This window comes from Prunus mume, linkage group LG5 (genome assembly GCF_029339155.1).
Source record: "Prunus mume cultivar Tortuosa linkage group LG5, ASM2933915v1, whole genome shotgun sequence".
Classification (NCBI taxonomy): Eukaryota; Viridiplantae; Streptophyta; class Magnoliopsida; order Rosales; family Rosaceae; genus Prunus; species Prunus mume.
The window spans coordinates 26,890,393-26,902,624 of NC_142702.1; the positions used below are offsets into that span (position 1 = coordinate 26,890,393).

The 12,232-nt window shown below is 34.7% G+C and overlaps 2 protein-coding genes across 3 annotated transcripts; one reads left to right on the forward strand and one right to left on the reverse strand.

The window, feature by feature from the left end:
- The first annotated feature begins 3,740 nt into the window (after nucleotides 1–3,740).
- Nucleotides 3,741–5,418, forward strand: LOC103332859 (transcription factor bHLH61-like). 2 transcript variants are annotated; one of them, XM_008235623.3, is made up of 4 exons: nucleotides 3,741–4,005; nucleotides 4,597–4,731; nucleotides 4,866–5,036; nucleotides 5,119–5,418. In XM_008235623.3, exons 1-4 carry the CDS (start codon nucleotides 3,928–3,930, stop codon nucleotides 5,212–5,214), a joined length of 480 nt encoding a protein of 159 aa, XP_008233845.1. In that variant the 5' UTR covers nucleotides 3,741–3,927; the 3' UTR covers nucleotides 5,215–5,418. The 2 variants fall into 2 exon arrangements, with proteins under 2 accessions (XP_008233845.1, XP_008233844.1); XM_008235622.2 differs by having other exon boundaries at nucleotides 3,747–4,005; nucleotides 4,863–5,036.
- Nucleotides 5,419–6,160: 742 nt separating this feature from the next.
- LOC103332860 (BTB/POZ domain-containing protein) lies at nucleotides 6,161–7,934 on the reverse strand. The gene is made up of 3 exons (XM_008235624.2): nucleotides 7,610–7,934; nucleotides 6,831–7,007; nucleotides 6,161–6,713 (listed from the first exon to the last, which is right to left on the reverse strand). The coding sequence occupies exons 1-3, from the start codon at nucleotides 7,766–7,768 to the stop codon at nucleotides 6,258–6,260; spliced, it is 792 nt and encodes a 263-aa protein (XP_008233846.1). The 5' UTR covers nucleotides 7,769–7,934; the 3' UTR covers nucleotides 6,161–6,257.
- Nucleotides 7,935–12,232: the final 4,298 nt, after the last annotated feature.

Below are 12,232 nucleotides of genomic sequence, written 5' to 3' on the forward strand. Positions count from 1 at the left end.
CAACAGAGGCACTTATCACTCAACTTTATACTTCGATTGAATTTTGTTTCCATTGTCACATTTGCATGTGAATGTACTTTCCCGAAGTGCAACTCACGTGAGTTTTGCTAACAAGTCACAAGAATCCTATATACTACTATACTAAGGATAATTTGTTTATACGAAGAAAAAAAAGTAAATGTATGGATGATAGTAAATATTTATTGGGTTTTTTTTATTTATTTCGAATGAATTACGAAATTTTGGAGCCTTATGGAGGAGCACAGATCGGTGTCAAGCATTGTAAAACGATGGCTCTATGTGGTGATTGAGGTATGGCTTGTCATTATATGAGATTTTTATTCTGTTTTTTTATTTTTAATAATATGGAATGTCACGAGAAACATTTCTGAATAAAGTAATACTTTTACTGCATGATTGTGCCCTAATTAAATGGGTTCCAATTCTTTGTTGTTAATTTTGTTTTTTTCATTTTGAATTGTTTCATCACATGATGATTTGGATATATACAATATAGACACCAAAACGCGTACAGGTCAGTAATGTGCCATAATTAACTCACATCAACTTTTAATGAGATTCTGAATTATAAATATTAAGGAGTGTTGTTATTTCTATCCATGCCCTATTTCCCCACCCACCATTTTGGCCAGTTTCTCTTTATGCCTTCCCTTTTTTGTAGCAGATTGCTCAATTTCTAAAGCACCTCTTCATTGGCCATTGCTTCAACTACAGCTTTTTGATCAAGTTATGTGATTGTTCTATCAAATGCCTTCTTTTTGAGTCGGAGAGAACTTTAGGATTGTATTTTTTCAAATTTACATGGTGGGTGGGGAAATAGGACGGGAGGGTTAACATAGAAGCACTCATATTAAGAAGTCCATAGCTATGATTTCACAATTACAACAGAGTTTAGCATGTACATATATATGTTAATTAATTAAGAAATAAAATAGAAGCGTGTTTGTCTAAGTCTTAGTCGGGTTTATAAACCAAAAGCATTGCATTCCATTCACCATGAAACATGTGAATGAGAACAATCAAATCCTAAAAGAATCTTCTCTCCATCAACCTCCAACTTTTTGGCAACTAACAAGCCCTAGAGAGAGAGTACCATATATTATTCAGCGCAAAGCCGACGTAATTAAACTCTCTTTCTTTATATGTAAAATTATATTTAATTATGAATTAATCCACTGTCAATCATATCATATAGAGTTCCATGCACCTCACGATATCTTGCGTCTATTTTCAAAGTGCTTTTTGAAAAATCAACTTCATTTAGAAGATGGTTATTAAAAAAATAGTAATGGCTGGTGAAAGAAAAAAGGCTTACCAAACCTGGTGAGGAAGAATTGGACAGCACTGAAGAAATAAAATGAAAGCAGTCACTTCATTTTGATGAAGAAATGTTATAGCTAATAGGTTTCAAAGGTATCAAGACAAACTGCTTATCTGTTAATTTGTTTTTTCCTACTTTTCCCGAGTATTATCATATCGATAAGCATCGGGTCACGCTCATAGGACAAACTGTTCAAGTGATCAGTATTTTTGATTCACATATATATATGCCTTCCAGCATATATATTACAAGTTGTCGACATAATTTCATGGAGACAAAAAAAAAAATTATTAACCTCATCACAACAATTTATATATTCAAGAAAAAATCACATCACTTAATCAGCATTTTTTTTAGCGTGTTTTAAAAGACGACGCTTGTTAATTGACAAACACCATGTTTTAAAAATCAACCTAATGCAACTCCATTTTAGTAGTGCATAAGATGATATACCACGATAGTTTTGTAAAATCGTCATCTTTTAAAACACGACGGTTTTAAAGTGTACTTTTGTTTATTTTGAGATGTGGTTTAACTAAATTGTTGTAGTGTCTATTTAATACAAAAGCAAAACACACATGATTAATAAAAATAATAATTAAGTTGGGGTGAGGTTCCTAGCTCGGCTAGCAAGCTAATAATTTAAAACGTACACTCTAGAAATTGAAACTGTATATATGGCTAGGAAGTGCAAGAAATATTACTTTATATATATATATAATTATTTATTTTTATGGAGGGCAAGAGACAAGTTGGGAGCAGGGTATGTGTATGGAGAGTATTGTTTGGTTGTAATGATTAATGGGCACACATGTGAATAGAGTTGGTACGTGATTTGTCTGTGTCCAATGGAGACAATGCTGGAATCAACAAGTACTAGCTCCTGCAAACTCTCCTGCACTGCATATACACATATACATGTATAGTCTTACAATCAAGTAAATAAGTTTAATACACACACACATATATATATAGCTAGTTAGAAGTTAGAAAAGGATGGAAAGCTACTGTCCTCATGCACAGGAATAATTTACTTTAAATTATTGTTGCATGCATGGTAGATATTATTAATTTGAGTTTCCAAGAAATTAAATATATTATGGAGATGGAGTCTAGAGATGAAGAAGGTTGAAATGGCACGTGTAGAGAGAGAGGAAGAGAGAGAGGAAGAGGACAAAAAGGGCAACGGCTAGAGGAGGGGGGAAAGAGGGAGAAGGAAAAAGGCCCCCGTGAGGAGTGTTTGGAGGCATTCTCTCCAGTCCATCCATCCATCCTAATAGCTAAAGTAATTTGTTGCTTCCTTCTTCTCTCTTTCACTTGTTTCGATGGCTCCATGGTTGGCTTCTTCCACAAATCCACAGTTGCCACTCCCACCTCGATCCCTCTATCTCCATCACGAGCTGCTCTCTCTGGTACCTTATGATTCCATTTCCAATTCCCTCCCGCCCATTCACTTCTTTTTTTCCCATTCTACCCCCTTCATAATCAAAACATATGAAATAATAATGAATGAATATTCAGAATGAAACACACAAACTCTCTCTCTCTCTCTCTCTCTCTCTCTCTCTCTAAACATATTCGATACTTATAATGTTTTCTAGCTTAATATCGAGTGGCCTTAATTCTGCATATCAACTTGCGCAGACAGCCAAAAACATGCAAGTGAAACTGACTCTTAATATCCCTATTACTTTTTTTTTTATACACATCAATAATAAGTATATATATAGCTAGTTTTGATTTAGTAAACTTGAGGAATATGATCCTTAATCATCATTAATTAGATATGATCATCAACGATATTTCACACAACGGCTTTAAGTTGAAAAGGTACCTATAGCTCCTATAAATAATTTCTTCAAGACAGTGGCTGGCAAATGTATTTCATTAACTATGTGATCTTATCAGCTTTAATTCTAAGGAAACTTTTTGAAAATGATAACGAGATTGTAATATAATTTATTTTATCTAAAAATGAAATACATATATATACCGTGCGGACGCCATTGTAAACAGGAAGAAAAGCATAGAGGGGTACGCAGTACAAAATACATAATGTCTTACTGTATATGTAATCTAACATTGGTTTATGCTAATTCCACATTTTTTGGAATCATTTGTTTGATTGGGAATTTGTATGGTCTCCACATAAATGATATATCCAACAAAAAATTAAGCAAACTTTGTTTAGAAGCTGATTATGAATGATACAAATGATTAATTATGTGCAATAATCCCAAGGATTACGAGGAATGTTTAACCCTTGCTGCTACGTCATAATATTGCTAAAAACCAAACAATATTGTACCGTGAGAAGGGCATGTCAGTAATTACAGGCAGAATCTATTATCTGTTATACAATATTATTTTGTGAAAAAACTGAGGCAGTCATGTGCTGGGAAGCAAACAGGTGATCATATAGATTTGAGAGCTCCTCGCCCTCTTATAAAAGGCTTTCATCAGAGCTTTTCAGAGAGTTTGTAAGGAAGAGAGAGAGAGGGCAAAAAGAGAAGGCTGAGAAATCAGAAGTTTATAAGATAAGGGAGGGAGAGAGGTTGAGAAGATCGAATCCGATATCCGTTTCCATGGTTTCTAGGGAGCACAAGAGGGCAGCACTTTATGAGAAGCTGCAGCTTCTTCGTTCTATTACTAATTCTCATGCTGTAATTCCCCTGCTGCATTCATTTCTCAGGCCTTTCCTTTATTCCATTGGCTTAAAGTTGCTTTCTGTATATATGCTTTATACCAACCCAAAATTGTTTCCTATTATTTTGTTCTTTTGTATAATTTATTGTTTCTTTTCCTCATAACACAAAATACATGCAATTGGTTTCCTCTTCTTTTTTTTGGTGTGTGTGTGTGTGACCTTACCTCCTCAAAATATCTCATTTTCTGCACTCCTGATTTCAAATACAGATGAAGAATTTCTTAATATTTATAATATGAAACCAACTTATTTCTGTAATTTGTTAATTTAATCCGTAATTTCTGAATTATCTCATTATGTTTTCTTGATTTTCAAACTGATGAGGAAATTAATCTATATATATTTGAGTAATTTCGTAAATTTATACATGAGAAAAGAGAGAGAATATTTGGAATCTATATTGACCATAAAAGTTCTTACATGGCAATACTTCTTTAATTATCTAAATCTATGAATATATCGTCCGCATAGGAGAATTTATATATATATATATATATATATATAACTTTCCGTTTGTCATAATTTTTGGTTTGTGCATGTGTGACAGCTAAACAAAACCTCAATCATAGTAGACGCATCAAAGTACATTGAAGAGCTAAAACAAAAGGTGGAAAGACTGAATGAAGATATTGCAAATGCGCAAACTAGTTCATCATCAAGTGACCAAACTCCATTGCCTGTGGTACTACAAATTCCACCTTCTTCACATCATATCTAAAACTTAATGTATGAATATTTAATTAATTTCCATTTAGTTGTATATATGAATTAATTGCCTAATTTGTCACAATTTGTATGTCCTTAAATTTTCAGCAGGTTACAGTGGAAACCCTAGAAAAGGGGTTTCTGATAAATGTATTTTCTGAAAAGAGCTGCCCAGGTTTGCTTGTCTCTGTACTGGAAGCTTTCGAAGACTTGGGTCTTAATGTGCTTGAAGCTAGGGTTTCCTGTGCAGACAGTTTCCGGTTGCAGGCAGTTGGAGGAGAAGTAAGGCATTTCATTTCCTCTCTCTCTCTCTCTCTCTCTCTAGATAGCAGCTAATGATGAGATAATTTTTGGTTTAATGTAGAATGAGGAAGAAGGTGAAAGCATTGATGCTCATGCAGTGAAGCAAGCAGTGGCAGTGGCTATTAAAAACTGGAGTGAAAACAACGAACACGAGTAATCAAGATTCGGTTGCTATATAGCTAGAGCTAGCAATTTATATATCTTTGTGATGATGAAGATCATTTTCCACTTCCTCTTGGATTAAAAAAAAATCCTCTCCTTTCCTTTCTTGATGTGGCTCTGCTATATAGCTAGCTAGGTTGGCATGAAATGAATTATGTTGATCATCAAGGAATTAATCAAGCTTTAAACAACTTAGTTACGAGTACTTGATCCATCATATATAGCTAGTTAGCTCATCTTAATTACACTAGTGGTTCTTAAGACATGACAAGACTAGACATTTAAGGGTGGTCAAAGAATTAGAATTTCAATCATGTCTTTGATGGAATGATGGCGATCAAGGACATTTCGCTGCATAGGGAAGGGTTGTGTACTGCTGTTGGTTTATGTCAGCCCCACCACTACCCTGCTCCGAAAATAAAAATTTGTAAATAATCCTAGTAATAATTAACTAGATCAATCATTTCGGAGATATTATAATTAATTTGGATGTTCTTAATGCATCTTAGTAATTAATTTGGATGTGAAAGAAACTACTCTATAAACCATGCCGATAAGTGAATGGTGTTGGTGCTGATTTTTTTGTGTCGTCCTTAAAACCTGCATGCAAAAAGCTATAACAATAATAAAATCGGTATAGAAAATTTTGGCTCCTCTGCCTGGCTCCTCGCGGTTTTGGGTAGAAGGGTGAGGGTTCGTACTTTGGATTAGGTTGATTTTGGGGGGGTTTCTGTGTGGGCTTCTGTTTTCTTTTAATGGAGCTTATTGGTGTTATATATAGGTTGATGTATGCTTTGGGTTGTCTTAATACATGGGCTCTGCTTAATCGGTAGTTATTTAGGGTTTGTATGGGAGTGATTTTGTAAAAACTCGTCGGTTCATAAGCATTTTATATTAGAAGAAGATTGAATTTTTTTATTAGAAATCTAAGTGATTCCAAGTACTTTTATAACCATAAGCACTTTTTAACAATTGATTGTGTGGTAGTTTTGCAAATTTTGTCTAATTACAACATCATATAAATAATTCCCTTACTAGCTAAGAAACTGAATTTCTTTTGGCATCCATCAATGATGCCCTTGAAATCTGTACACATAGATGAGGATTCTTAAGAGCAAATGCATCATACTTAGCTGAGAAAACTATGTCGTGCATGTTTTTGACAATGAAGTCCAAGGCATTCTCCTTCAAAGTCAGGCAGGAACAAACATCTGCAACCTCTAAAACATCAAGAGCATTGGCTGTGCTCAGAGACTGGAGCATATGGCGCTCACAAAGCTTCTGTAGGTATGAGATTCCGTATTTATCTGCTGCAAGGAACAAGGAGTAGACATGCTTGTTCATCTTTTCTTCATGCAAGTCCCCATTGTACAGGAACTCCAAGAGAGATTCAAGCTCTTCATGGTTCAACTCTATCAATGTTACGGCGTCGTTTGGTGGAGCTTTGCACCCGTCTGAGTCTAGCATGTTGTTGAAGATTTCCGATCGTATTGCCTACAGTAAATTACATTAATGTAAATGATTAATGGTTCCTCCCTCATGCATATATAATTATTAATTAATCAAATAACTAAGTAAAGACAACATTACTAGAGAGAGAGAGAGAGTCACCAATAAGGCTCTATGTGCAGGTATTGGAGGCCCATTATCACCAGGGTGGAGTTGAATGTCTGTGTGAATTTGATCTCTAAATGCAACAACAAATCCACTTAGGAATTTAATCTTCTCATTGAGTTCCTCTGATGCATCCTTCCTATCATGCACCCATTTTGACACATTCTCCAGAGTCTGCAGCAGAAACAGAAATTAGCAACACGTCACAAAACGATACTATATAGAATTTTGTAGCAACATTTTTCTTTTTGTCTATAAGCTTTGGAAAAACTAAGATAGGATTATGTTGAGGGATCACAATGAGGGGGTTCAATCCAACAGCCCAATTATAACTCTGTACTAGGTCGGACGGATGGCTATTAATGACCCCCTCATTCTAGGGTACCCGGAGATGTGAGCAAAACAATTAGGCCGAGAAACAATTTGAGAAAGAAAGGCCCATAAGAGATCTGGATCAATAAGGCCCAGAAAGCAATTTGCTGGGTCCAGATATATAGGTGCCCAATAGAGACCCAAAATGAAATTATTCTGCGCCGGAAAAATTTGCCCATTCGAAAGTAAAATACTCTTCAACGATGAAATGAGAGTTGTTGAAGCGAAGGACTCCTCCAACAAAGAATGTGATGATGTGTTAAGTTTTGTATGATGGCTTAATGTAAAAGTGCTTCCTAGTAATTATGAAATTAAGAGAATGATGAAGCATTGAAATTCAAAGTCTGTAAAATCCAAGCAATTAAAACGAAGAAAGACGATGAAAGTTGAAACCAGAGGCTTGCCTTACACAAATTTGCTTTCTTCTCAGCTGATCCTTGAGCACTTTCAAGCTTGTTTATGAAGGAGATAACGCTACGGGCTCCCTCGTAGCATGTCAAGCATATCGTATTCCTTGGAGGCCTCAATATAGCCGGCATTGAAGTACAAATAGAACAGTCCATATCTGCTTGCCTTAGTCTCCTTAATCCTGATATCTTTATGTATCAGAAACCTACAGCAAAAGCAAAAGCAGAGGAAGGAGGAGAAGCTGAATGTTTCTTGTTTTGAACGTACTCAATTTCAATTCAAGGCTTTTTCCAAGTTCCCCTGTTTATGCTAGCCAGAGTTTGTTGGACCTACCATATCCCTAGTTAATTAATTTGAACAGCAACCATGATTGCCTTAAGTAGAATATTGCACTATTTTTTTTGTGTTCGAGTGAATAGACCAAACCAACCTTGAAAGGATTCACTTAGTAATGCATGACCATGATATCATGTAGGTGTTTTGGTTGGAGGGTAGAACTGTCAGTTGGGGAACATTTGGAGGTTTTGGTAGGCCACTCCTTTTGAGTGCATTTTAATTTAAGTGCTTAAACAATAATACCATGGGAATTGGCAAGTGAAGGAATCGGAATGTTAGGAAGAAGAAAAGGACTTTCCAACGTTACAAGTACAGCAAATATGTGCAAGGCAAGCACGTCCCAGAAACTACTTCAACTCTAAAGCTTCCTCAATTAGTCTTCATTTCGTTGACCCAAAAATGAGCCAGCCTGGCTGCTTTCTACACCACCTCCCAATATGATTGGCCCAGTTATGGTTCGTGATGCTCATTGGTGTTGTATGTCTCTAATCTCTAGCACAATTGATAAAGGACTTTGGCTTGGATGCATCGAGGAAGGGAGATTCGAATACAGCATCTCGGCTCGATGTAATTACAATTGTATTTTTGTGTTTTACATACAAATTTGTGAGCTAACTAATGTAGTGTTACGAAAGAGGTGAATCCAATTCACTTGATTGCCCCCAATATGCAATGGGATAAACCAATATTGGTCTTCTTCTTTTATATAAATATAATGTGTTAACCCTAATAAGAAATAAATTCAAAGATGTGTTAACCTTAAATACAATAGGAAATAAATCTAAACTAATATAGAAAAATAAATCTCAATTACAATAGGACTAAATTAATAGGTAAGTAACTAAAATCCTAACATAGTAAGGAACCAAAATTCTAACTTAGTAAGGAACCAAAAACCTAACTAAACAAGGACTCGCCAACAGTTTACACATCATAAATAGTACTCCACTCAAAACCCTAAGACTAAGTTCAAAACCCTAATAGTGAGAAATAAGGAATGAAGGGATACGTAAGCCAGATATAGAACGAAGGGATATGCAGTCATTATCTGAGTATTTACAGAGTCATCGCCAAGTGTGGAATGACAATTATATTGTGGATAATTATCACCGCATTATTCGGTAAGTATATCTAAAAATCTCACGTTTGTTTTTTTGGCTTATAGTTTAAATATATATGGCAATGGATCGAATCGGGGGTGGGTATACAATTCACATCCCCATCCCTGTTAAGTATTTTCCCTCATCCCCGCCTTCATACCCCCAATATTTAAATTGAGGATTCCCCATACTCACCTTCATCACTCGCCTCATCACGAAAATAAAATAAAAAGCTATTTTGTTGAATGAGAAAAAAGCACTATGAGCACAAAATATGTACCAATTCAATTTTTATTAACTAATAATATAAGCTATTTAAAAAATAATAATACATGTTCAATACATGATCATCATTATAGAGGTAGCACCACCATCACACATCTTAATGATATATTTATATGAAAAATAAATTATACATTGGGTTCAGATTAGGGATTAAAATATCATTCCCGCACCTTCCTATAGACCATACTTGAAAAATTCCATGTACTCGTTCCCATACCCATTTCATATCCTTCATACCTGACCCATTAGGATCTAATTCCTGCCAAAACTTTTATTCGGGTTAATATAAAGGAAGTTTAAAATTCAAATCTACTGCAGCTGTGATCTTCTCCTAAACACATAAATACCTTTTTGTAATTAGATTTAGTTTCCTAGTCTGAATGGTTGGCGTAGGGTGCTTTATTGTATTTTTTTTTTCTTTCCCTCTTAGATACAATTTTACCTTCTTTTTTTCTTATATATATTTCTAACATTGTTAACATGTACCCATTTTATAGGAATATTATTCACATATTTGCTGAATTGGAGAGGTACTTTGACCGGTGCAATTTGGATCTTGAGCACTTAACTATCGTTAATAATCAAGTGCAGCGTAGTTTTCAAAATCATGTTCAAACCAGGGGAAGATTGTGTTAGCACCAATGCAAATTTGTCCTTGAAAGAATCCTTGGTAAGGATGATAGGAAAAAGGAGTTGGAACACTTTTATGAGATGGCTCAAATCCAAGGGTAAGGAAATAATTTAACTGTTTTTTTCGTTGGCTTGTTTTTCCTTTTATTGCTGTATTTTTAATGGATTATTTATAAATTTGTATTTTATTTATAGTGTGACTTTGGCGGATTTGTGGCATCATCCCCTGCTCATGACATGTGATGAGAGATATTATTTTCCGCATGAAGCCTTAATCGAACTTATGTGTGTGGAGAATTGGGAGACTGACTATGCAAATTACACGGAGAATCACATCCCATCTTACGGGAAAAGGAACATCGAAACAACCATTCAAAACTCCAAATATGCCATAGCTTTTGAGTCCGTTTATCACGAAACATATCAGTGGGAAGATGGTTATCAAAAGAGCTTACTTATTCGAAAAACATAGTGGATCATATCCGTAAAAATTTGGCCAAGACCAATCAAAAATCTTTGGTACGCACATCACACTAATTACTTTATTTTAAATTCTTTTTAATACAAATATCTTAGATAGAAAGTATCTTGACATTTTTTTTTTTTTTTATAGATAATGCATGAAGTGGAACAAGAGCTTACTTCATTGTTCCCGGAGCGACTTACAGAATTATATCGTTTCTTTGTTGTTGAGAAAAAGATTAGCATGTCCTTCTTACAAAGTAACAGAGGTGAGGTATCCCACTTCATTTTTTTTAATTAAAATTATTTATTTAGTTCTCTCTCTATTTTTTTCCTTTCTAATTCTGATCCATCATTTTTTTTTCTTTGTTAATAGTTTGAAACAGCATCTTGATGATGGGGGCAGCAACATAAACAAACAAGAGTATTTGATATTTAGTATTGGTGCTCATTATAGTCATATTTCTTCAAACGAGCTGTATGTATTTAGGGAGAGAGAGAGAGAGAGAGAGAGAGATTAAAAACTTTCATATTTTGCAAGAAAAGGCGAACCCAATGAGTTACTCTATTTTTAACCAATGAGTTACCCTACACATAACGAAATTACAATTCAGCTATATTGTCAAGAAGAACAACGCTACCATTGCAATAAAGGAGAGGTAAAATACTGATAATCATAGTAGAAAAAGGGAATCAGATTAAAAACAAAAAAACAAAAAACAAAACTATAAACACTCTTAAAAAAGAAGAGCAGTCTCTCTACTTTCTTCATCTACTTGTATCATTATCTCCACATGGTCACTTGGTAATGCATGACCATGACATGTTAGTCCCTACATTCTCAATTTTTACAATAACATACTCCGGTCTTTTAAATTTGTTACAATGTGATTCCACCATTAGATTTCCGTCAGATCTTTCCGTTAGTTGCCTACGTAGCACTATGGGTCTCATCTAGAGCCCCTCCTTTCTTCCTCCCGATTTCTTCCCCCCTCCATGCCGATTTCTTTCCCCTCCTTCTCCCACAAATTCACGGTCTTGTCTGGGTGGAGAGAGAGAGAGAGAGAGAGAGAGAGTTTTATTTTTAATATTTTATTCATATTTTAACATCTGGGAGGAGGGAGGAGAAGAAATCCAGGGGTTAGGGGGAAGAAGAAATTTGGGGGTGGGTGTTATTGTATTGTTTTCATTTTTCTTTGTGTGGTCAACAAGTGTTTTATCTTCTCTTAGCCCCTGGGTTGTTAATTATGCATGTTTCTTAGAATAACTAGAACACATAATTCTAGAATTCCGAGATTTTAAGTGACCCACTTGTCCACATAAATCCACAAAACAGAGAAGATCAAGGCCACCAAATATGCATAACATACCAGAAATCACAAAGGCATCCAACAATTTCACATCCCTAAAAACTTAAATACCCTTTACCCAAGCCAGTCCATAAAAAATCTCTCCAGACAAGGTTCGCCAGACAGATCTATCTAGGTGAAATTTGCGAATAGACCTTTCTCGATTTAAATTAACCTCTGCCAACGAAATGTTGTCGGGAGATATCTAATCCAGCAAATTTTGTCGAGATAGACCTATGCCGATGAAGTTTTGTTGGGAGAGAGTTTAAAAATATATATATATATATATATATTTGTTTAGTATCTTTAGGTCCAATAAATTTTTATTTTAGCCTTATTTAATTACTTTGATATGTAATTATGCTTTAATTTTTATTTCTTTAGCGATCAATTAAATATTTTAATTAATTTAATAAATTATATTACGTAATAAATGTGAATTATTATTTTTAATTTT